Source organism: Notolabrus celidotus, chromosome 3 (assembly GCF_009762535.1).
Source record: "Notolabrus celidotus isolate fNotCel1 chromosome 3, fNotCel1.pri, whole genome shotgun sequence".
NCBI classification, from domain to species: domain Eukaryota; kingdom Metazoa; phylum Chordata; class Actinopteri; order Labriformes; family Labridae; genus Notolabrus; species Notolabrus celidotus.
In genome coordinates this window covers 23803690-23830523 of record NC_048274.1, presented here as the reverse complement: position 1 = coordinate 23830523, position 26834 = coordinate 23803690, and the positions used below count along the sequence as shown (strand labels likewise).

Here is a 26834-nt window from a genome sequence, read left to right as displayed (position 1 = left end):
GTCATTGGGTGGTGTGGGGTGATGATTGTGGTTCCTATCCGTGATGTCTCCAGAGCGTGTACCGGCTCACTTCTCTAGAACCACAGAGGCTTATTTTCATTCACAGCATTGCAGCACCTCTAGATTAGAACAAATGATGGATTGATGGAGGGATGGATGGATGGGTGGATAGATATAGATATAGATAGAGATAGATAGATAGATAGATAGATAGATAGATAGATAGATAGATAGATAGATAGATAGATAGATAGATAGATAGATAGATAGATATTGTTCTTGATGAATATGTAGAAGGGGATACTGTCACTCTTGGACTTGTATTCTTTCAGGAAGTAGATTATGCCCATCTTGAGCTGTTTCCACCGAGTCATTGCCTCAGACTCTGCATACTGGACCAGAGTATAGACTTATCCCTTTTTGGACTGGACTACCAAGTGCTGACAAGCTGCAGAAATACTCATCCGATCTGTCTACTGCCTGAGGTGAGATGCAAAATTGACATGATGAAATGTTGTGCATGCTGATAGAGTAAACACATAGCAATAGCAGTAGCAATATCAGCCAAGGTTTTTGGTGGTTACTTAATTGTGTGTTTTATGTTTTATGAATGTAGCTCTTCTGCTGCAATCACTGTTTGTATCAGAAACACATCAGTGCTTCAGAATCAGTAACATAGCATCACATAGCTCCTGCACTGCTGCAGCATGAAAGGATGGATACTACGATGAAACAGCAACATACTTCTATTGGTGGGAATGGATCCAGTGAACGCTGTTATTGGTTGCTGCAACTGTCCGTCATGCAGAAGGGTGTGTTCCTACAGTGATGAGCATGGTCATATGGTGCAAACATACCACCCTGCATGGAAGGGTTCAGTGGTGTGTTTGTTTAGGTGTGGTTCAGAAGTGATGGAAGCAGCAAGACTGAAAAAGGATCGAGCTGATGGGAAAATAATGGAAGGATGAGCTGAAAAAAAGAGCCTTGTTCATGTTTATATTAAATGTGAAATAAGAATTAACTGTAGGATGCAAGTTACAGATTCAGATTAACATGCCTCTTTTGTACTTAAGCAGCTGGGTGCACATTTTGAATCAAGTACACAAATTCATCAACATTTCATTGTGTAGAAATGATGACAGTACATTTGTTGCCCAGAGACAAAGAGGCAACACATGTAGGAAAAGCACAAACAAACAAACCTACAGAATATCAAAGTGACTCTTGCTTTTTTGTGACTCTTCAGAAGGCAAATTAGTTGTAGAGAAAATTAAAGAGAAAAGAATAGTTACAAAAAGGACAATATAAATGCATACAGTTAAACTGCATGTAAACAGGAAACAGTTCAGTCAGAAGAGGATGAACAGTGAAAAAAAGTGACGGATGTCAAAACAAAGGTAGGAGCCAGGGTTACACAGTCTCTGCTTACTGAGCTAATAAGCAGCCATTCAGAGAATTAGCACAGGCAGTAAACAGTCAGCTCAAGAGTTTACAGATCTGCAGGATACCGGTCATATGATCCTAGTCAGGCCTGAGCTATTAGAGAGAGAGAGAGAGAGAGAGAGAGAGAGAGAGAGAGAGAGAGAGAGAGAGAGAGAGAGAGAGAGATTATAAGTCTGACACCAGTGATCCATGTAATGCAGTTTTTGGTGCCTGTATGCTTCTATAGTTTCTCTCACTGCATACAGTTATGGATGGAACATTGTTCAGTTTGTGCGGGCGGAGGCCTTAACTTTGATACAATGGTGATTCCAACTGGATGCGTTCCCCATGAGCTAGCCTGCTGCTCGCAGAAAAGGTAAAACTTCTATTTTGGTTATCCAAACAGGTCGTTTTGGTGGTGACTGAACTCCTGCTCCATAAAATCAAGATTTATTGTAGTTCAGTAAAGTATCTGAAGGAAGAACATCTTGTCATACATTATTCATGACAGTAATGGTCTCAAACAGTGGTTTACGGGAGAGTGGTGTTTGACTGGTCTGTTACAGATTGCTGACAGGGAGTAACTTTAGAGTTTATATTAAATGAGAGCCTTTTTAGGTAATGTTGTATCATTATTATTCAATTAAGAGTGATTTTCATTCATTTGTTGGACTTAATCTATAAATGGTAAGTCAAAAGCTGTTTTTTGAGTGCATCATGGTGGGTTATCAAGTCACAAATTAAATATAATTAGGATGTCAACCTTTTGTACACCAGAATAATTAGTATTCTCCTGTGTCTTATTAGTTCTATCTCTTCTGTCATTTTTGTCCCGCACACCCCAGCAGACACCCAGCACGCCCGAGACTGTGATCAGACCCGACTGAACTGGAGGAAGGGTCAACTGGTTCTGAGGAATCTGAGGAGACTTCACTGTGTGGCACCACTTCAGCAGAAAGCGGACCAGAGTGCGTCACTTCAGGACTCAGGGGACCGCTTGATTTACTGTTATTTATTTATTTTACAACAAACTGCGGGCAGAGGAGAGCTCCACTCACCATGTACTCCCCTCAGAGTCTTCACCGCTGGGGCATCACTCACAGTGAGAGTATGGAGCGACTAGCATACAGCCAAGGTAGGATGGAAAGTGCTTTTTGAGGGAAATACCCGGTGTCTTACAAAGTGACATTTCCTATCAACTCCCACACTTGGTCTCGAACTGTGATCTTGTAATGACCAAACAACAGCTCCTGCCAACATCACTGCAACAATACAATCAAGTTAGGAATAAGTTAGCCACAGAAGTTAAATACTGGTGCCACTGATAAAATGACACTTACATTAACCAATCATTCAGATAAGTTATCAATCAGTCAGGTTAATCAGGAAAGTACCCTTTATTCTGAGGTTTAGACATAATCTATGATAAAATCTAAGGTTTTTGATCATTCATGTGTTGATAAACTTGGCCGAGAGCACAATAGATCTCGATTCTAACTATTTTCAGTATAGCTGAAACAAAGTCATTTTGTCACAATGTCATAAATTCACTTTTTTTCAGCTTCGACAGACGTTAATATTTGCAAATTCATTGATCATCATTGATTCCATCCAAACTAATTATATTTGGGTTTAAGATGTTTGCTGGTCAGAATAAAACAAGCATTGAAAGATATTACTTTACCCACATTATTACATTTAACAATTAATCATCCATCAAATTACTGGAAATCCAAAAATAATCATTATTCCCAATCCCTGATGAAAAATCCAAATTAGAGTATCATAGTTTTGTTATTTGAAAACTTCATCAAGTTTACCTAGGCAACATTTTTCTTCTACTTCCATCCCCTTGTCACTGGTGTATTTTTCTGGTGTTTTTTTGGATCCTCTCTTGCATTGTTTCCTCTTCTGGTTCAACAATATTTATACAGAGCATGGCATTAGGCTGGATTTATGAAAAACTAGGCTCATGAATCCAAAGTCCACCAGCAAAACCAGAATCACATTATATTTAATAGGAAACCACAAACCAAAAAACTGTAGGCCTACACTTTGAAAATAGAGATACACATTTTAATTGAACAATTTTACTTTTTTAATTATGTATATCAGGCTCATTTATATCTCCTTACTGGTTTCTTAAACACTGCCGTTTAAGTTGTGACACTAGAAAAGTTGATGCCCTTTTTTAAAAAAGTGAAAAACAAAAAACTGAATGATAAAAATATTTTGCCCGAAGGGACTTGACTTAGCCTCAGAGTGTGAAAGCAATTTTCTCATAGCGTAAACTTGACCTCCTGGTGTTAAAACATAAAATTGACAAGAAATACAGTGAGGGAAGTATTCAGAATTTTACTCGAAAAGAGTGGAAGTAGGCTACCACACCTCAAAAACAAAAATAAAGAATCAATAGTAAAAGTACTGCCTGTGAGTGCGGCACAATTCAAGTATGTTGTTATTGTTACTGTTCTGTGGAAGTGTAATTTTACTGTTTTGTTTTCAAATAATTTTTTGTTACATTTCATAAATTATTCAATCAATCAATCAATCAATCAATCAATCAATCAATCAATCAATCAATCAATCAATCAATCAATCAATCATCCATCCATCCATCCATCCATCCATCCATCAATCTTTATTTGTATAGTGCCACAACACACATTATCTCAAGACGCCTACAAACATAGCAGGTCTAGACCATACTCTATGTTAAATCATTAACAAAGACCCAACACCAAGACAGGATAAGATCCAGTCCCCTCTTACTGACAGGATTCTATCTTATCTCATCTTAATCCACCATGAGCATTGCACATCAGTATTTAGCCAGTAACAGCAGCAAGGAAAAACTTCCTTTAACAGGCAGAATCCTCGAGCAGAACCAGACTCATGTTAGACAGCCATCTGCCTCGACTGAGTTGGGGTTGGAAAGAGGGATAGAGGAGACTAAGAGATAGTTTAATCTGTAATGCATCATATTGCATTGCTAAACATTAGGTTTTAAAGTTGAATTTGCCAAGAAATGTCATTATACCAAATTATGAATTGTAGTTCATACTGTTCGGAATAACTAACCAAAGGGTGGTAGTGAAGTTCAACCCAAGTAATGATAATAATAATGACTTTATTTATATAGCACTTTTAAAAACAAATGTTAACAAAGTGCTTTGACAAACAAAGCATGGTTCAAATAACATAGCAAAGATTTCAAACTACAGGGAGGAGGAATTTTAACAATGCAAAACAAAATGCAACGCAAGAGGTTAAAAGGAATACATGTCAATTAAACAGAATGAAGTGGTGGGACAATAGACCAGTAAATTGTTGTTGAGAGGTTTTTCCGGGATAAATAAATAAAATAAATAAATAAAAATGGATACGTAAATAAAAGCATTAAAAATAAAATAAAAGAAGTTTTCAGAGTAAGAGGACGACATCACAGCAAGAAAATGAAAGTGTTCAGGATAAATTGGGAACATTAAAATAATAAAAGAAAAAAAAATGTAATTAATTAAAACAATAGATAATCAAATACAATTAAAACAATTGATTAGTTGGATAAAAATTCAAACTAATAATAAAATAGAAGTAAAAGCGGTTAGAAAGATAAAGTCACATAAAAGCAAGTCTGTAAAAATGGGTTTTAACCCTCCTGTTATGTTCGTTTCTCAGTAACAGCAATATTGTTCTTGGGTCAATTTGACCCAAAGCATATTCAATTATCTAAAAGTGTCAGAACCCCCAAAGAATCCTAATAAAATGTTTTAATCTCATTTTTAACTCCTTTACTAACCATTTAAATCCATATTTAGTGCAATGGTGTCCTTTAATTCTCACAGATCATGGTTCAATGAGGATAACTTACTTATTTTTCATGAAAATTCATGTAAAAACTTGTATTAATGTATATTGGAAAGTCCTAAATATAAATACAATAGTTTTTCATGACAGGTTTTTGTTTATTTTATTTTACATTTTGATTTTTTTTCTTTTTATGAAGTGATGTTGATAAATTAACAAAAGACACCTCTTCTGTCACATGCAGATTTTTATGCTGTATTTAGCTACTTTGGAAGGCACATATTGCCTAAAATGGACTTTAAAAAGGGTCAATTTGACCTGTAACATAACAGGAGGGTTAAGAGATTTAAAGATGTCACTGACTCTGCGAGCCTCATCTCCTCAAGTACATCAGCATTGTAGCCTATCTAATATACATAATTTAATCAGATAAGTACATGTGTTTAAGTTCCACCTTCACATCTCTTAACAGCAGGATGAATCCTCTGTCACTAGGTCTGTTTGTTTCCTTATAGTGCAGCCTTCAGCCAGTAGGGGGCGGCACGTTCACAACATGGCCACCACCTAAATCATTACGTAGTGCTCCTTTTGTGTGTCTTGTGAGCCTTTTGACACCGCCCCTCTCTGGAGGGTGCAGCGGGACGGTCAGAAGCCAACTGTCTGTAAGGTCTGCTAGGTGTAAACACATATCTGGACCACACCGTGATGTGAATTAAAGACTCCTTTAATCTCTGGAGCAGCTGTTTACGCTGTGCACCATGTAGATGGACGCCTACGTTATCCAGCACGAGTCCAACACGACGATTGCTTTTGACTCTAGCTAGACCTGTCAGGTCTTTGGTCGGGGGCGACCCAGGTATTTTTATGATCCGGTTGTCACAATGGTTGCCGGTTAAATTGCACATCCGCATGAATCTGGTCGTTTTCGCACCGATCCGGATCTTTGCAGAGGTACGTGAACATGGCAGCAGCGCCCGCAGAACACGACCTGTCTCTGTCTGAAGCGGACAGCAACAAGGAGAAGACTCAGGTGTTTGGCATTTTGAGGCTGCAGGAGGAAAAATCTGCAGCTGTTGTGGATAAAGCTAACAGTAGCAGCAGTGTAAAAGGTGGAGGCGGTGTAGGTGGAGGAGACGGGCGATGGCAGGCTCCTATCTTTGCTTTGGCCAGGAAAGCATCCGAGACCATTTCAGGGAGCATTCACGTCCTTCCCAAAGTGTCGGAGCACAGGACGTCTCTGCCCGGGGACTGGACCGTCCAAGGTATGGTGTTATTATCAGCATCAGGGCTCGTTAGGTTTATACTGGGAGTTGAGGAGTATGTGTGTAAAGGAGGCTCTTGGTTTTTGCAGACATCCAGTATCTGTAATGTGACCCTCTCTTTGCTTATCTGGCTCTTCTTCACATAGACGAATCCCCCTCCTGAAGTGTGCAGGAACAATCAATCATTCAGTCTGGGGCTAAATGGAGCAGAGTTAATAGTTTCAGCTGGTACATCTTCTCTCTCCTCCACATCCAACATTACCTCACCATCCTCTGTGTGTGTGGCCAATTGATTTTTCATAGATCTGTGCTGCTCATGCTTTGATGCTACATCCTCCTCTGTTAATGTTAGCAGTGGATCAGCTTTACTGCCTGGAGCATCACATGCTGCACTGATGCTAATGGAAAAAAAAATGTGCGTCCACTTTCCTAGGGGTTGTTTGAGTCAATATAATGATTGTGTTTGTTTGATGATATTAATACTGACTCAGTAACTTTGCAGTATATCCAACTGGGGATTCAACTACTTATTACTCCATCAGTCCCAATCCTGGTTCATCAATCTATATTTTTGTCCAGTAATGTTTTCCTATTGTAAGAGTCCCAATTTTAAAAAGCCTTGTCTACTGATGTGCTGTTTTGACTCCACTCTCATATCCCATAGATATTTTTTACAATTCCATATAATAGTAGGGGGGAACAGGGTTGGTTGTCACACTTTTTACTGTTTTGACGATTGCTCATCATCAAAACATCTTTCAATAGTCATTCCTACATTAAATTGAAGCTTAGGGTGTTGGCTTGAAATGTGTTTCCCTCTCATTTTCCAACTCATTGTAGCAAAGAGGCAATTAACTGTCAAAGACACTCTGACACATTGTGACAACCATCCCATCACAGGGATGGTTGTCACACACTATGGGGTTGGTTGTCACACACTATGGGGTTGGTTGTCACACACTATGGGGTTGGTTGTCACAATGGTATTTCAATGGGGAAAATCTTTTTAAAAAGGCAAGAAGGCAGAACTAAATTTGAAAGTTTAATTGCACTGACAAGTGATAGGCCTACATAACTTAATGCATTTTAACATAAAATGAGCAAGGAACATGAACAGGAAACACATCTTTAGGCCAGCCTATATAACAACATAAAGAACAAAACAAATAGGCCGAACAATAATGGCCGACTCAACTAGGCTACATGCAGTCACAGTCTGAGTTACAGTGATGGCAAATGTAGGGTCTGCGCAATCCAACTAATTTCACCATGCATGATTTTGCCAACATAGGGGTTGGTTGTTACATGTGACAACCAACCCCAAAGAGAATGTGACCACCAACTGGAATTTTTTGCTAGCTTCCAGGCTAACAACCATCTAACAACTACTAAGCTAGCTAATGAAACTCTAAACTATAGCTTTCCCTTCACACTTTGTAAGGGTAACACTTGTTTTGTTATAAACCCATCGTATAAACATAGAAAAAAAATACTGAGGAGCTGAATATTTACAATTTGACATGAAAACCACAAAAAGTCCTCTCCCCTCAAGTTCAGCTGTCTTACTTCAGAGAAGACTATGTAGGTGAGCTCTGATCCTAATTCTGGAAATGTCCATACCCCAATTTGAGAGACAGTGCCCTCTGGTGGCGAGTTATAACGAGTGTGCCAACCAACCCGTGTGACAACCAACCCCGTTCTCCCCTACTGTAGCACATTAGAAAGCTGCTAAAGTTTAGTAAATTTACTTGACAACTGAATCAGGCTTACAATCAGCAATCGTGGAAATCACTGATTAATTTTCTAATGATATCTAATAACTCTCTGTTATTGTGGCCAAAAAGCCACAGTGTCTGTCATAAGAGGGCCCTGCACCATACTCACAACTATGCTTAGATTCAGACGGACACAGGGGCATCTACAACCCCAATTCCAATGAAGTTGGGACGTTGTGTTAAACATAAATAAAAGATACAATAATTTGCAAATCATGTTCAACCTATATTTAATTGAATACACTACAAATACAAGATATTTAATGTTCAAACTGATAAACTTTATTGTTTTTAGCAAATAATCATTAACCTAGAATTTTATGGCTGCAACACGTTCCAAAAAAGCTGGGACAGGGTCATGTTCACCACTGTGTTACATCACCTTTCCTTTTAACAACATTCAATAAACGTTTGGGAACTGAGGACACTAATTGTTGAAGCTTTGTAGGTGGAATTCTTTCCCATTCTTGCTTGATGTACAGCTTCAGCTGTTCAACAGTCCGGGTTCTCCGTTGTCGTATTTTACGCTTCATAATGCACCACACATTTTCAATGGGAGACAGGTCTGGACTGCAGGCAGGCCAGTCTAGTACACGCACTCTTTTACTACGAAGCCACGCTGTTGTAACACGTGCAGAATGTGGTTTGGCATTGTCTTGCTGAAATAAGCAGGGGCGTCCATGAAAAAGACGTTGCTTGGATGGCAGCATATGTTTCTCCAAAACCTGTATGTACCTTTCAGCATTAATGGTGCCTTCACAGATGTGTAAGTTACCCATGCCATTGGCACTAACACAGCCCCATACCATCACAGATGCTGGCTTTTGAACTTTGCGTCCATAACAGTCCGGATGGTTCTTTTCCTCTTTGGCCCGGAGGACACGACGTCCACAATTTCCAAAAAGAATTTGAAATGTGGACTCGTCAGACCACAGAACACTTTTCCACTTTGCATCAGTCCATGTTAGATGAGCTCGGGCCCAGAGAAGCCGGCGGCGTTTTTTCTTGGTGTTGTTGATAAATGGCTTTTGCTTTGCATAGTAGAGTTTTAAGTTGCACTTACGGATGTAGCGCCGAACTGTATTTACTGACAGTGGTTTTCTGAAGTGTTCCTGAGCCCATGTGGTGATATCCTTTACACATTGATGTCAGTTTTTGATGCAGTGCCGCCTAAGGGATTGAAGGTCACGGGCATTCAATGTTGGTTTTCGGCCTTGCCGCTTACATGCAGTGATTTCTCCAGATTCTCTGAACCTTTTGATGATATTATGGACCGTAGATGATGAAATCCCTAAATTCCTTGCAATTGTACGTTGAGGAACATTGTCCTTAAACTGTTCCACTATTTTCTGACGCACTTATTCACAAAGAGGTGAACCTCGCCCCATCTTTGCTTGTGAATGACTGAGCAATTCAGGGAAGCTCCTTTTATACCCAATCATGGCACCCACCTGTTCCCAATTAGCCTGTTCACCTGTGGGATGTTCCAAACAGGTGTTTTATGAGCACTCCTCAACTTTCTCAGTATTTTTTGCCACCTGTCCCAGCTTTTTTGGAACGTGTTGCAGCCATAAAATTCTAGGTTAATGATTATTTGCTAAAAACAATAAAGTTAATCAGTTTGAACATTAAATATCTTGTATTTGTAGTGTATTCAATTAAATATAGGTTGAACATGATTTGCAAATCATTGTATTCTGTTTTTATTTATGTTTAACACAACGTCCCAACTTCATTGGAATTGGGGTTGTATATACATTCTTTAAACAATGTTTTTTAAATCTGAATTGTTTAAATAGTCGACAGTTGTTTCAAGCATTTAATACAGCAAGCTCTCCTAATTGTTTGAAGTCTTAAAACTTCAACTTAAAGCTGCTGTTGGTAGTCACAGAGTAAACATCTGTTCAGAGAGAGGGGCTTCGAATGTCAACACTATCCCTCCTAACCAGATTTCCTCTTAGCCCCCAAACACAGATCGGCGTGTGCAGTCATGATAGTGCCGGATTCATAACCAATTGGAGGACTTAGTAGGGGCCGCCCCTTAACCAATCAGGACAGAGGATTGGAGATTAGCTATAATTGGCCCGTCATAACGGGAACGAGGGGAATAATAACATTCCGTGATACAAAGGCATTGGAAAACGCAGAGATTTCGCAGTAGTCTCAAATTACTCAACTTACCGATGAGTACCGATGGGAATTATGACCTTTTTTCCAAACTCAGCAGAAAAAAGCAACATTTTTTACACCATTCCTACCAACAGCAGCTTTAACAACACTTTAAGTATTGGAAATCAGTAAGGAAAACTGACATTTGAGATCAGTGTAAAATCCTCATGATTGCATTGACACACAGTCAGGATCCTCAGGGCCTCTCTACCCAAGGGCACCCAACGTATGCTGCTCCAAAGAAATCCTCTGCTGATTGGTCAGTGTCTGTGTCTCTGCGAGTTTGCTAGGCAACCCACCTCTGTTTCCACCAGACATTATTCAGTCATGTTCTTGTTTTGCTACACATTAACCCAGAGGTCTATGTATAGTGCATGTGAAAGCATACCTCTGTCGGAGGGTTCAACCGCAGGCCTTGACGTTTTTTCTTAAGGCACAATACACATGGCAGTTTTAGTGGTAGCTTTGGCACAGTTTTCAAATATGACATCAATTTAGAGGTGTATACTACCACACTCCATTTCAACGTGTGTGATTGTAAAAACAAACATTAATACCATGTATTTGTGTAGAAAATGATTGCTTTCAGACATTATTGTGTACATCTATAAAAATCATGATGTGGGTATGTAAACATAATTGAAACAAAGTTTTTTGTGTTTCTTCTGTTTCTTTCTGCAGCTATGCGAGACCCCATGGCCATGGAGAGAGCCAACCTGTTGAACATGGCCAAGCTGAGTATTAAAGGGCTCATCGAGTCGGCTCTGAGCTTTGGACGAACCCTGGACTCAGACTACCCACCTCTGCAGCAATTCTTTGTTGTCATGGAGCACTGCCTCAAACATGGCCTTAGAGGTAAAAGAGATAATGGGTGCTAGTGTGGCTGAATCTGCAGTATTCAATCATCTCTGTGTGAGCTGCACAATTTGTTTTCTTTCTCCCTTGAAGAGGAGTCGTTCTTTGATTTTTTTCATTCCCCGGTGCGTCTAACTGATATGTCGTTCTTCTTTTTCTCCCCAGTGAAAAAGTCCTTCCTGGGCTTCAACAAGTCTTTGTGGGGTCCTCTGGAGCTGGTGGAGAAATTGTGTCCTGAAGCAGCAGAGATATCCGCCTCTGTACGAGACCTGCCTGGACTGAAGTGAGGAACATTTATGAACACACACACAACTTAATCTGACATTATACTGGAGAAACAGGAGTCACCACACTACTACTCATTACTCACATGCACCTGTAACATGAGGATGGGATGTGAGCCAGAGCAGTGTGACACCTGAGTGTGATTTACTTTCACTTCACCTTTCTGCTTGTTCCTGTTCGCCTCTTCCTGGTCACAATATCTCTACTTCTTCTTCCTTTGTCTCTTTGTTTTGCTAGAGCCCTTATATATAGTTTTTTTCTTACTGAGCTTGATATTTGCCTTAAAGTCACTTCATCATTTACACCCTTTTAAAAAGGAAAGTCTGCTTTGGTGAATTGACACCAGTTTTGGCGCAGCAATGTGAAGTCTCCACTTAATAGTTTTATACTTAATGTTAGAGATTACCCGATTCATCTTTGAGCTGATTGATCGAATGGCGTTTTGAAATAATTGCCATCGGATGATGCCTGTGTTCATGAGCCAGATTTTAAGAATAAACAAATAATGACTGCAGACAATGCAGGCAGCCTCGTTGGTGTGGCTGCTGTCGAGTAATGTTAATGTTCTTTTAAATGACCTAAAACATATGTTTCCTTCCTAAATGACAGCAGATTATAAAAAACAGTTACTGGCTGTTGTTTAATAGATATATTCTTTTATAATAATGATACTAAAAAATCTAGTTTAATATTGCATCTGACATAAATATCAGTCTAGTTCTGAAATCTAAAGTATAACCCAATGTATTGTTCTGTCTCATGAATAAAATCCAACTTAAAATCTTTCTTAAACAGATTACTGGCTAAGATAACTATGTATAATAGACTGTCATGTGCAGGGAATTATAGGTCATATTATTATTAAATTGTTGTGTTTTATCAAATGCACTACATGAACAACAACAACAACACTGTGATATTGGCATTATGTCATCAGAGTTGACGCAGCGTGTCAGTGGTAATATTTTAACTTACTAATCAGTAATATTTATGTTGTGTCAACTAGCCGATAAAGTGAGCAGGCTGGTGCTTCATTTCAATCACACGAGATTTCCAAGTAATGCTTTACTTTGCTATTCAGTCATCAGACACGGCATAGCAGCAGAGCGGACAGGAGGCAATAAAGTGAGTAATGTTCAGGTCTCGTCTGATCCAGCAAAATAAGGAACAGTTCTGTTTTAAATGGAGAACAGAGCGTGTTTCCTTTCATGGTGCTGAGTCAGACCAACGGACATGCAGCAGAGCAATGTTTTTTTAAGCACCGATTGCCAACAGTTGTTATTTTTTTTCACCAGAATAAAAAAAATACGCTTTACAGAACAAGTTTTAATGCAGTTTTAGTTTCTGAGATGAAAAGTAGATCAACTTAAACATGTTTTACTTTCTGTTGTTGGGTAGACATCTTAAAAAGGGAACTGAGAATTAAGTTAGATCATTTATCTGTAAACTGAAGAAAGAACAGAGCTATATTAACAGTTTTTCTCAGTAGCTTTGGTACATTTCTCAGATCAGAATTGAAATTTTCAAAACTACTTGTTCAATCTTCACATCACTGTGTCACTTGTGCACATCAAAAAAGCAGTTTCTCTTTTCTTTGAACAAGTTGCAAATGCTTGAGTAGATCCATGCAAATGATTATGTACAATTCTCTGCTGTTTCCTACATTATCAAGTGCTTATGTCATGTTGATCAAAATGTATTACAATGGTTCTCTGTTGAATAGTCTCACCCTCCACAACATTTAGGCATTAGTTCATCGCACAAGTCTTCACATGCAAAATGATTGAACATGTTGTCAGAATATGTCAGTCATATTTCTGTACATTTCCATTAGACTGTTTTTCTAAATCTGTCCTGAATTGGTAAATTGCTCCCAGGTGAATCTTGACTTTCTCTAACAAAGGGAAATGTGTGAAGCATTAGATCAACCAATGATCAACCAGTTTTCTGACATAGCTCAAAGGTGTATTTCACGAACCGTCAACTGGAAAATATATACAGTATATAGCCGGAGCACAACACAATGTTACAAAGTCTGACAATGGAAGGACAAGGAATTGGACTAGATCAACAGCCAGAGAGAAAAGAAGAGGAAGAGGAGTTAGGAGGCAAAACAGAGGAAGAGGCAGAGGACATATTTGCGTTCCTGATGAGATAAGAGCCACAATACACTAAGGTGTAACCATAGGGTGTAACCAATTTATAATAACTGTCATCAAATCTTTAGCCATAGTTTACATCAGAATGTCCCTTCAGAGTACACTGTTATATTGACAACATGACTAAGCGATTTGACTGTCTCATCCGGACACAATGACACAAGGACTTGTCACTCTGATGGCACTGACATGTTCACTGACACAGATATTTACTTTTGAGAGATGAACTAAGGATTTTGAGCAAGATACTGGCTTTTACAGGTAATCCATGGTGTTTTGCTATGTATACGAATTGTTTTGAGAAATGCACTTGCTGTTTTGCAAATGTCAAGGATGATTTGAGAAATGTACCAAAGCAACTGAGAAAAACTGTAAACAGCTAAACAGAAAACCATTTCAACAAAGTCCTGCAGAGCCACCAGCCCCAACACCCTGAAAAACCTCCCAAGAATGTAATCTTATCACCCGTGTGTTTGTGTTTCTTTTCAGGACTCCATTAGGCAGGGCCAGAGCTTGGCTGCGCCTGGCTCTCATGCAGAAACGGCTGGCTGACTACCTACGACTCCTCATCACCAGAAAAGACTTGCTCAGGTACTCACACACATACTGTTTGTCCGCATAGTTGTACACATGGAATGCAAAGTATTTAATAAGTTTGTAAGAATCCCTGATGAAAAATCTGACTGTCAGAGGTTGAAGCTGGTAACTCCAGATTTGTATCACTGTCAACAACAGATCACATTACGTTAGTCATTTTAACAAGTTTCAGATGTAATAGAAATGTTAACTCTTTTCCTCTAACAACCAAGGAGAGGGTTATCAAATCAAACACTGACAGAAACTTTATGAAGCATGTAAAGAGGAATTCTTCAAATAACAGCAAAGTACTTTTTCTGAAAGCACATCTATACAATAAAGAATAGCCTGTACGTACACCAAAGACATTTCACAACTATGACAAATACAACAGAGCTAAAACATGACTTCAAAGCCGCACCTCTGCATCCTGTAACTTTCAGAGCTTTCCTAAGTATCTGAGAAGTTGTTGTATCGTCTTCACAGTGATTTCTATGAGAATTCAGCACTGATGCTGGAGGAGGAGGGAGCAGTGATCGTCGGCCTGCTGGTGGGCCTAAACGTCATCGATGCTAACCTGTGTGTGAAAGGCGAGGACCTGGACTCTCAGGTAACCGCTGCTTTGAGACACTACTTTTACAATTTTAGTTACAATTCCCTCTGATTGGATCAAATGAAAGAAGAAGTGGATGAGACAATAAAGGTCAACTTCCTATTGCTGCACGTTAACTGAAAAGAAAGAGTTTGAATCTAGGATGAGGAGGTAAAAATGCAGATAAGATCTTTTCTGTTTTGTCACTTTATCTTTTTATCAGGCAGAACAGACACTGTTGAGTCACGTTACTACAACGTGGGTGAAGACAAGTTGTAGGCAAATGCAAACAACCTGAACAGACTTTGTGCACATTTGACTCAGCATAGATGAGATAGCTGTAATGTGATGAGACTTGGAATTTGTGGTTGTGTACATCAAGTTGTTTTGGGGCAGAAGGTGAGCAGCCACACAGACTAATAAACACAGATTTGACAGGTGATAATAAGCTCTTCTTCCTACCCTGGAGCTCTAAGATGATAAAGAAAAGAACAAACAATAACAAAACTTATCAAGCTGCTTTGTGATGTATGTATCTTTTTATAATATGTGTCCCCAAAGGAGTGATATGAGCTCATCTTGTTTATTTTTTATTTCAGGTTGGAGTCATCGACTTCTCTATGTACTTGAAGAATGACATTGATGATTACAGGAGTGAGGAGAGGTATGATCTTTTATTGTCTCTTCAGTTTTTTTTATGTCGAACTCTAAATCTGATGCAGAACTATATCCTCTGCCTGTTTCCATGGCAACAGAAATAGCCAAATTGCATCCATCTTGGATCAGAAGAACTATGTGGAGGAGCTGAACCGACAACTCAAGTAAGATGTGTTTTTTTGAACAGACTGGACTGCTGGATATAATGTTGTTTTGTTACTTTTTAACCAGCTGTTTCTATTTCTTAGTCACATACTCTATTTGTTTATGGTCTGATGTTTAAGTGTCATGACGCCTCCAATCAGTTTGATCCAGTCTGTTTTTAGAAGTACAAATGTGTCCCATCTGTCGGTACAGACAGACTCATTAAAACACAGTCTGTCATATACCCTCTCTTTGTTTTTTTCTTATCTCACTTTCTATTTAAAAAGACTGAAACTGATCTGCTGCCTTAAACTGAATCACAGATGGAGAGTAATAACATCTGCAGCTGTGAAGCTTAGAACTAGCTAGTTCTTGCATTAGGAAGGTTACTGAAGAAAACCTATAACTTATACTCTGATGTTAAATTGAAGTTTAATATAATTTCTGTCTTTGTTGTACATAAAGCTCCACAGTTCATGGTCTTCAAGGTAGAGTAGACTCTCTGGAGAAGTCAAACTCCAAGCTCGTAGAAGAGGTGAGACCCACACTCATAATGTATATGACCTCAGAATTGATTGAAGATCCACATCACCAGTCATGTGCCTTTATTATGTTTTATCTGTAACTATATCATAACAAACTCTGGATCTAACTTTGTTGTCTATTAATAGAGAAGCTATTTTTTTTAACTATCATAAAACCTTGTGTGATCATTAAGTCAAGTATGTAGATGTGAAGTCAAAGTATTCTGATTCTCACACTACTTTACTGTGTTTGTGTTTGCAGTTAGCCATAGCCAAGAACAACATCATCAAACTACAGGAAGAAAACCAGCAACTGCGGAGTGAAAACAGTCTTATTCTACTGAAGGCACAACAACAGTTAGAGGTATACATCCACACATGCACCAACACAGGGGAAAAAAAAGAAATACAAAGACACATATTACACAACTCTGACTCTTACAGCTGAAACATGACATTGCTGTTCCCTTCTTCCTTCTTATTTATCCAGGTAACTCAAGGTGATGTGTCGATGGAGAGAGACACATACAGACAGTCTCGTCAGGGCTTGGATGAAATGTACAGCGAAGCTCAAAGACAACTAAAGGAGGAGTGTCAGCTCAGACAGGTCAGACTGTGACTCAGTTTGTGTATGACCTGTGTTTTAAGATATACATGGTGACAGTTTGATTACAAAAAATAATAATGTATTAACGTTGTTTTGTGTTCAGGATGTGGAGAATGAGTTGGTAGTCCAGGTGTCGATGAAACAGGAAATGGAGCTGGCCATGAAACTTCTGGAGAAAGATATTCATGAAAAACAGGTTGGTGCAAATATATATTCCATGTCTACTCATGAAGAATTAACAACGTACACATGGATTCATTTATATGAATTTATAATTAAATACATAAGGCTTAATGGAGATACTGTAGAAACAAAAAAACAAAGGAAGATATTTAGACCCAAACTGTTCAAATAACAACAGTTATATGGTGTGTTCACTTCTCATCACATTGAGGGAGGATACAGTACCTGTATAATAATCATATAATAATAATAATAATAATGCACCAGCCTGTTCTTGCTCACATGCTGTAATACTTTGCTCACTCCTGTGCCCATCCCTGTGGCAGTCCTCAACACCAACATGTGAACTCTGCTACACAGACACCACGAGCTGACATTTGTAGCCAAGCTGTGACATGCAGATACAGCAGCCTCATGGCCGCCTTTTAATAAAGAGGCTGCTGATATCATGACACTAAACCACCAGGTGAACCAGCTGTCAGAATGGAGAGTAATATCTGCGTCGTTATTGAAAAGGACCATGCAGCGTATGACGTGCATTCAAAGCAACAATGTAATTTATCATGAATATATTTCAGCTCACTAACAGACTATTAGCTCCAACTGATGAACTAGACAATGAGCCAATGTCTGTCACATGACAGTGTTAAACAGAAGAGCATCAGAGCACAACTGATGTCTTTGATTTTCATCAACAGGACACGCTGATCGGACTGAGACACCAGCTGGATGAAGTCAAAGCCATCAATGTAGAAATGTACCAGAAGATGCAGGTACAAACACACACATCTGAAGTCAGTACTTCTACTTTTATTATTATTATTATTATTCTATATTTTTTTGAATTATTTTCATTATGACTTATCACAATTGTTTGTTTGTCAGTCGTCTGATGACGAGATGAAGAAGAAGAACAACATGATCAGCCGTCTGGAGGAGAAGACCAATCAGATCACTGCCACCATGAAACAGCTGGAGCAGAGGTGAGATGCACTGCCTGCGAAGTCGCAGCGTGCGCACGCACGCACGCACGCACGCACGCACGCACGCACGCACGCACGCACACACACACACACACACACACACACACACACACACACACACACACACACACACACACACACACACACACACACACACAGTAAACATGATAAACCTAAAACTATGAGTAAGGTTATGTCTCTGTCTTGATCCCCTCAGTCCTAGCAGCAGCAAAGCTCAGAGCAGGGATCAGGGCTCAGCCTCTGCTGACACTTAACAAATACAGGGAATCAATTACCCCAAGTTATCTCCCCTGTCAAATCCTTTGGTCTAAAGCAAGTTCTATGCTGGTAGGTGAAAACCTTTGATCTGCTGCTTCTATTTACCTTTGCATCTTTGATGACGTAGTTTAGACATCCCAGAGAACCGTTCACAGCTCTGACTGGGAACAAAGGAAATCGATTTTTTAATCAACAAATGATCAAATGTCTTGTCGGCAGTACACTTAGATTTTTTCTGGATGAATCCCAAAAATTTTTATTTGATTTCCTTCACTTACTTAGAGTATAAACTGAATGAGACTTCTTCATGGTTTACTTTGATGCTTTGTGGAGGAAAACTATAGATAACACAAAAAAACTGATATGGAGCATCTTCCTCACCACTGTTTCAGAATTTCCCTTTTAGAAACTAGTTGTGAGGTCGTAGTCCTCATCCTCTCCTAGCTATTGTATTTTTCCTCACAAAGCAGCTCACCTAACAAAGCTGCCAACACATTGGATTGAAAAAATAACAAAATCTCTCTTTTCATGTCCTTAGAGTAATGATTAATTTAGTGTTTTAAATCATTTTGTTAATTTAGTGGTAACTAAAGACTCAAGGTCATCTGCTTATATCATAACATGATTCAACGTAATATATATTTTAGAAATAAAATATAAACCTATATCCATACATCATCCATATACTAACTGTATGAGATCAATCAATCAATCAATCAATCAATCAATCAATCAATCAATCAATCAATCAATCAATCAATCAATCAATCAATCAATCAATCAATCAATCAATCAATCAATCAATCAATCAATCTTTATTTGTATAGCACCAAATCACAACAAATGTTATCTCAAGATGCTTTTACAAACATAGGAGGTCTAGACCGTACTCTATGTTGAATTATTAACAAAGACCAAACTTCAAGACAGGATAAGACTCAGTCTTATCCCATCTTAATCCACCATGAGCATTGCACCAGTATTTAGTTAGTTTACAGTGGCGAGGAAAAACTTCCTTTTAACAGGCAGAAACCTCAGGCAGAACCAGACTCATGTTATATATTATAAGCCTTTAATGCTCCTTTATTACATCAGTCATTATGAAATTTGCTGGTGTATTGATGCTTTTTGATCCCTCCTCACCTATCTTTTTCAGTCAACACTGTCCATTCCTCCCCCTCCCTCTCCCTCTCCCTTTGGTTGAAATCTGCTTCATCCTATATGTGATTGGTTGTGAATGTCATTTTGCTGCTCTGAAGGTTCATGTAGAGCTTGGACCCTGGTTACAATTGTTATTTTAGCTTGAGTTTTGAGTTGTTGTAGCTGAAAGTCTCATATTTCCTACATAGAAATGAAAAGGCTGTGTACTTCAGATAAATGAAAACAGGCCATCTTCAGGCTTAAATGTCTGTGTTTTCGTGTTATTCTGTGCACATTTCATCCTAAAGTTCCAGTTTTGACCTGCTCTAGTTTTATTCATCTATCTTTCTACACATTTGTTCTCCCTGCTTCCTTTTCCCACATCTTCTCATTACTCATTCATTAACTGTGGAGGGAAACACACTCACTTTGAGGAGACCTGATAAGAATAAGATTGCGTGTTGTGATGTATTTTACTTCCTCTCACTGCTTTTCTTGTGATGTTAAAAGTCACTTCAGGTTTTCAGTGTTACCGGGGACACGTAGAACACTGATGTATTGACATTCTTCCTTCCTTTCTTTCCTCCTTCTTTCCTCCCTTCTGTTCGTCTCTTTTTTACCACCCATCCGACCATCCACCCTTCATTTTGCTCCCTTCAAACGTCATCTTTTCATTGATTTACCCCTGGTTTTTCTCCGCTTCCTCGTGCAGTGATAAGGATCTGCTCAGTCAGACCAGAACACTAGCTATGTCATTTGTAAAGTGTGCCAGCACAGACACAGAGCACCAGTACAAGCTAGTTAAGGACATCTCCTTCTGAGGACAAACATGCACTCACACACAGACACAGCATCAATAAAGACTGTATGATAAAATGGACTAACTTAAAGGAGCATTCCTGTGTTTTTGCACACAATATTTGGATGGTTTTAAGGCCGAAGAGCAGCCATATAATCAGGTGAAATTTGAATGCAGGGTTTATTTACTGAGACACGATCATCATCAGCAGTAGAGACCACTCAAACATGTTTCATGAACTTCAGTTAAATCCACAGACTGCTCCGCTGCGTAGCAACAATACGTTTCCTGTAAATATCTCGCTTTGCTGCTCAGAGAACTGTCTTCAATAGATACAGAAGAAACATCTTAACTTAATTACATGCTACTTTATTTAATTGTTTGTGTGCTGATGGTGCACACAAACATTCAAACATATGCTACTACTTCTCTTCCAGTTATAGGTCGGTATGCAGTAACACAGATAGCTAATTGTTTGAGCTCTAAGGTGTAATCGTAGGGTTGTTGTTGTTATTCACACTGAGTTATGAGGAGTTAAACGGGTTTTCCTGCTTGTTTAAAAGCTACTGACTGTTTTTCTATATAAAAATTATTTACTGGACAAACAGTTTAGAGTCAGAGAGTGGAAACTTGACATTTAGTGTCACTTTTTAAAAAAAGCTAGATAATTTCCAGTGTAAATATTTTGACAAAAAACATTGCAACACCCCTGAAAATATCTGAAAGCTTTATTATTAAGCTTAAGGGGGCTAAAAGTCCACACAAATGGAAGAAGGTGGACTCTAATCAAATTTTACATGAATTTAAACTTTAATGTATTGATGGGAAAAATTCTTCCACACACAGCTACTGATCTGTGCAAAGCTGTGGGATGAGGAACAGAGTAATGAATATTTGCTTGTGCTTTAGGTCAAACAGGGACATGAAAACAACCAGACGATCTGATCTTTATAGCGGCCTGTGCTCACCACAGTCAGTCAGCAGCCAACATCCAAAGTCAGAGAGTAGTTTGCTTGTGCAGCCTTCAGCTTTTAATGTGTTGCTAGTTTTGCTCTGCATGTGACGCACCTCCTGACCTGCTTCTGACTGGCTGGGAGGACCCTTGCTGCATCTGATATCAGCCCTTTGTTCCCTCTCTCACCACTTTGTGATACACATTCAGTAGTTTACTCTGTAGTGAGCAGTGAATTGAGATTTCTGACATTTTGTCCCTTACATCATCATGTTGAAGTTTTGTGAAATTGTTAGCAGCGTGTAGTGAATATGCTTTAGACACTACTTTTTTAAACACTCAATTGAAGTAGCAGAGGGGAAGTCAAATATCTCTGCTGTCCTCCTCCTTGTTGCTCTTCAACCTCCTAGAGATTCACCTTAGCTCAAAATTGTAATGTTGAATCAGGTTTGGGTAAATGTAAACATCTCAGTGGGACCGGCAGCATCAGTTCGTTTCACATGCTTTTTTTCTGTAGATCAGACAAAACAGCGACAAGAGGAAAGACTTGTAGCCACACAGCTGTAAACCTCTGGAGCTTCTGTAAAAGGAATTTGAATGTGTTGTCGTGTCTCGTCTTGGCATATTTATTAACTTTTGTGATAGATGGGGAGGTAGTTCTTCAGCTTATCCTCACTCCATGCTCATAGTTCTGTAACAGCTCTCGGTTTATAGACGCATAAACTCTCAGTACATCTGTTGGAACTTACAACTACTGTCTTTTACTGTCACCGTGATCAATAAAGTTTGATGTTTGGCAATGGTTGGGTGTGATTTGAGTTTGTTGCATCGTTCAGAGTGCAATGGAGCATTTATTATGGGATTTAACCGGGTGATAAAGCTCTGTGTCAACAGCTGCTGTAAGAAGGGATTACCTTCCTGGTTGTTTCAATATCTGAGATGGAAAAACTGGATCTAGATTAAATCTCCCCAAAAATATTGGATGAAAGCTTCTACCTTCAGATTATTGGGTGAAAATTAATATATTTGCCATCCTTTCAAACTTCCAGTGATATGCATATGATATGAAAATGTCACCAAACACAACAACCTGGTGATGCTGTACTTCAGCTCACTCAACCTTGAGCACACTGACCTGCTGGATATAGTGAGCTACCCTCCTTTTCTTATTTGTACAGCTGCTTTAAGGCAGTTTTCCTCTTTGTTTGACCATGTATCTTTATTTTAAATCATCACATTTCTGTATTCCTTCCGTTTCTTTTCTTTCAACCCATAATTCAACTCTCAGTGCGATGTTTTAAGTTTTACCCTGTCATGCCATCCTTCAACCCCACCCTTATTTGTCCTGAGCCATCCCTCCTCCAAACCTCTAACATCCCTCCTTACCTGAAGTCCATCCCTCCCATCCTCCTCTGTTCTTCACCCCCTCTCCTTTCATACCCCCCCCCCCCCCCCCCCCCAGTTTTTCTCTCCATGGTCCTGAGTTTGTCCCTGGTTATAATGGTGCAGATTACAGGAGGCAGAGAGGTACCGCAGAGAAGCCGAGGAGGGAACCAGACGCTTCAAGTTGGACTTTGCCAACAAGGCAGACAGCCTGCAGCGGCAGATCGAACACAGAGAGAGGCAACTGTAAGTGACAAAAACCCAAAACACAGACTTACTGATAGACTCACACACAAACATACATGAACATTTCACCAAGAAAGTGTTGATTATTGAAACTGTGTGAGGGATCATTGGCTGTTTTTAGCTTTCCTCCTTTGAACTGAGATTCACAGCACTGATCAATAGGCCAAGCAGTAAATCACAGTCCAATCAGTTAAAACATACCTCAGCAAAAGTTCGTATTGAGGTGTGCCCAACACTTTTCACGTGTATTGTAACAAAACTAAATTCACATAAATCTCTGCCTTTATGTGATATCTTTCTTTGCGTTTATTTTGTGTTTGTTCATTTTTGTAGCCAGCAGCTGGAGACGGACCTGAAGATCGAGAGGGAATGGAGGCAGACATTACAAAACGATCTGGACAGAGAGAGAGACTCAGTGTCTCAGCTCAGCACTGAGGCTCTGCAAATCAATGGACTGAAAAAGGTACAGGGGGGACAGGGAGGAAAAAAACATACATTTTCACATGCTATATTATTTGTGTTTTTCCAGATTGTGATCTTATTTGATCTGATGTCTTTTGTTTGTGTTTTTTTTCTAGGAGTTCCATCGTCTCCAGGATGAAAATATTCAGCTGAAGAGCATCTGTGAGGACCAAGAACAAGCACTCGAAGAACTAGGCTCGAAACTTAGCGAGTATGTGTGTTTAAGAAGTCTGAAGCAAACTGCACTTAACCATTATTTACCACTTTGAGTGGGCCTCTTCTTTGAAAATACACAACCTTTTAAGACCGAGTGGCTGAGAACTGTTTTGATAGTTTCAGGTAAAAAGCTCCACAAAACAAACCATATGGGGTTTTTTGTAAAAGTTTTGTTTATTTACAACACTGAGCAAATCGTATATATTCTTGCAATGAATCCTCCTCATCAAATGGAAAAAAATTGCCTACCTAACTGATGACCTGTGATGATTGATTTTAATTTCCTTCACTGAGCACCGTCTTGTTTCTTTTTCACCAGATCTAAAATGAAGATTGAAGACATCAAAGAAGCAAACAAAGCTCTTCAGGTAAAGTGACAGTGAGTCACAGGAATCTAAAACCTGTTCATAATGCAGATGTTGAATTAGGTGCATTATTAGAATAAAATATCTACTGTAGTACTCATGTATCATCACCACAGAGAAGCCTGAACTGGGCGAGTGAAATGTGTTGTGCTGATTTTATCTGTGGTGTTAAGTTTGGGTGTGGTGTTGTTTCAGGGGGGTCAGGTTTGGCTGAAGGACAAGGAGGCCAGCCACTGCAAACTGTGTGAGAAAGAGTTCTCCATCTCAAGACGCAAGGTCAGAACTCACATGCAGGGAAATGAAACTAACACTGTGAAACAGCTGAGATCTCAATCTCACAACCTTTGCTCATTTTCTTTCTCTTCTTCGGTCTGTCTTCAGCACCACTGTAGGAACTGCGGAGAGATTTTCTGTAACAGCTGCTCCGACAATGAGCTCCCTCTGCCTGCCTCTCCCAAACCAGTCCGGGTGTGTGACACCTGCCACGCCCTCCTCCTCCAGAGATGCTCCTCCAATCCGACGTGAAGACAAGACCTGCACTGTTGTCATGATTGCCTCAATCAATCTGAGACCAGACTCGTAAAAATCCCATGCTCATGTCCTGCGTAAGATCCACATCCTGACTTATTTCCACCCGGTGTTTGTTGCTAGAAATGGACCATACGCATCAACGTTAAGTACATTTGACTCACACTTTGTCTGATATGGACAAAATGAGAGGCATCTGCATCACTCTGTCCTCACTGTTTGATTTGACTTCTTTATTTAAATGTGAAGAGGTGATTACTCAACAATAATTTAGGCCAACATGTCTTAACTTCTTAACAGACAAATCTCTGGTCTGTTATAAAATCAAAAGCAATCACTACTGCTGGCAGACCAACTTTAATTTATACAGATTACATCATTTATTCACTGTCAATTCAAATATCCATGACACTGAAGCTGCTAGTTATGCAAAGTTAGTCAATCAAATGTTGAACTGATCAGGAGAAGAATCCGCTAAGGCCCTAGAAAACTGCAACAATTTCCAAAATTTAAGTACACACTTTCTACACTTTACAATGCATTTCAAAGCAGGAACAAACAGCTGGTCTGTTTGGTAATGAAAGGTGTCAGGCTGATCTAGGAACATCTAACCCTTTTTTTTCATACTGATGAAACCAAAACAGACTCTAAAATGCATGACATTTGTGACTCATGGACTGGATATAAAGATCCCTACATAAAGATTATGTATAAGTTAAGATCTTTATATACAGCCTGTGTTGTGTATATGTGTGTGACTTGCAGCACGCACTGAGGCTGATCAGTAGGTCATGTTTTGGTAAATTCCCCAAAATTCAGAGTTTGGTTAAAATAGGAGGAACAACTTTTCTCTGAAACTGCACTGACTGTGAGAAGAACTACAGATACTAAATGCAAGCTGCTTTTTGACACAACCTTCAGTTGCATGTGGTAGACTAGGATGTTTTATTGTATGTATCAAGCCTCAAACTGTATACAGGAGGGTAGAGCCAAACAGATGAGATTATGTCATTCATACATTCAGTACTGAGGCCTTGTTACTATAACATCACCCTCCAGTGAACAGACGCATACAGGCAGGCACAACAAGAAGTCAATTCCACTCTGCGCTCAGCTGGAATATATCCAGCCTATGTTGCAGTTGCTCCACATGAACAATATGGGAACTTTTTGTATCTGCATCATCTGCTCTGACGATAAAAAAGGCCTGCTGGTCAGATCTGTGCTCCAAACATGCAATGAGAGTTGTCTGAAAACTAATCCCAGGAACATTCATTGGTCCTGACGGATGTTTCACTGCTGACACAAGGACTAGACTAGTACCCAGATTCTCGTTGTTTTACACAGTGTTTGTGCCATTTGTGCTACTGTAAATGCAACAGCTTTTTTCCTACATGTGCTTCTCATGTTGCCAAAATGAGCCCTACATTTCTACAGAGAGCATACCTGTAGAGGGGAGAGAGAACGTAGCAACACTAGCTTACACTAGCCAAGGAAGCAGCACAGATTAAGAGCACATTTCACTGTTATTTGGAGACACTAATGCAGTGGCTGCTGCTGAGAGGAGCAACTGATGTTTCACCTCTGGTTGCTCTTCTTTTGACAAACCACTGATGTCTAATTTAGAACATGACGACTTCAGACTGTACGTGAACAAAATCAGACTTTGTGTTACTCACTTCTGACGACACAGCCACGAAGTATGTTTGAACACTTGCCAATCCTGTATTACCTGATGTTAAGATACATTTGAGTACTTATGTTTGGTTTTGTGTTTAATGCACATACATTTTTACTTTCAGAAATCCAGGAGTTTATTGAACTTGAAGTCGTTTGTAATCTGTGCAGAGGGAGAACCACATTTTACTGCTGCTCTTTACCTCAGAGGAGGTATTGACATTTTTTAAAATCAAGATTGGCAAGTGTTTTCTTTCCTATGTCAAACTAATGCTGATGACTGATACTGCACATTCTTCTGACGGGTTATGGCTCGAGTGTCACTGCACATTCTGGTTCTGTACCTAAACATGTTTACAAACCTGAAACTTTTCAACAACTGGAAGTATTCATTCCCACAGAGATATTTATCAGGCCTGTGTAACTTTAATCAGCGTTTTCTTCTTTCAGTTATTTAAAAACAGCACGAATCTATCATATCATCATTACTCAGTACTACAGGACAATGCTTGTACTGCAGCCTTGCCTGAAATGTTTGTACAGTGTCACTCTTCTAAACCTCCCAGCTTTCATTGGGATGTGTACAGTGTTGATTGTATGTTGTAAATACACCACGTTGATTATCACTGTGGCCCTTTGGTTGAATCAAGCCTGCCAGTTTATTATTAACTCTATTGCCAACAATATGTTGCCTTGACTGTGTAGCAGTTTCTGATTAAATGAAGTTGAAGAGAATCTTTCACATTGTCATTTTGGAAAAAGTAAAAATAATCAGTTGTTGCCATGC

The 26834-nt window shown here is 39.3% G+C and overlaps 1 protein-coding gene across 5 annotated transcripts; it reads left to right on the top strand.

Moving 5' to 3' along the window:
• On the top strand, positions 1–26831 carry rufy2 (RUN and FYVE domain containing 2). Of its 5 annotated transcripts, none has more exons than XM_034680545.1 (20): positions 1–485; positions 2271–2557; positions 11117–11290; positions 11456–11573; positions 14224–14325; positions 14797–14920; positions 15502–15566; positions 15658–15723; positions 16169–16238; positions 16490–16591; positions 16718–16834; positions 16938–17030; positions 17716–17790; positions 17903–18000; positions 22680–22799; positions 23133–23262; positions 23378–23472; positions 23797–23845; positions 24038–24118; positions 24224–26831. In XM_034680545.1, exons 2-20 carry the CDS (start codon positions 2482–2484, stop codon positions 24365–24367), a joined length of 1899 nt encoding a protein of 632 aa, XP_034536436.1. In that variant the 5' UTR covers positions 1–485; positions 2271–2481; the 3' UTR covers positions 24368–26831. The 5 variants fall into 5 exon arrangements, with proteins under 5 accessions (XP_034536436.1, XP_034536435.1, XP_034536437.1 ...); XM_034680544.1 differs by having other exon boundaries at positions 4–485; positions 2268–2557; positions 17716–17811; XM_034680546.1 differs by lacking the exon at positions 1–485 and adding an exon at positions 1604–1798 and having other exon boundaries at positions 2268–2557.
• Positions 26832–26834: the final 3 nt, after the last annotated feature.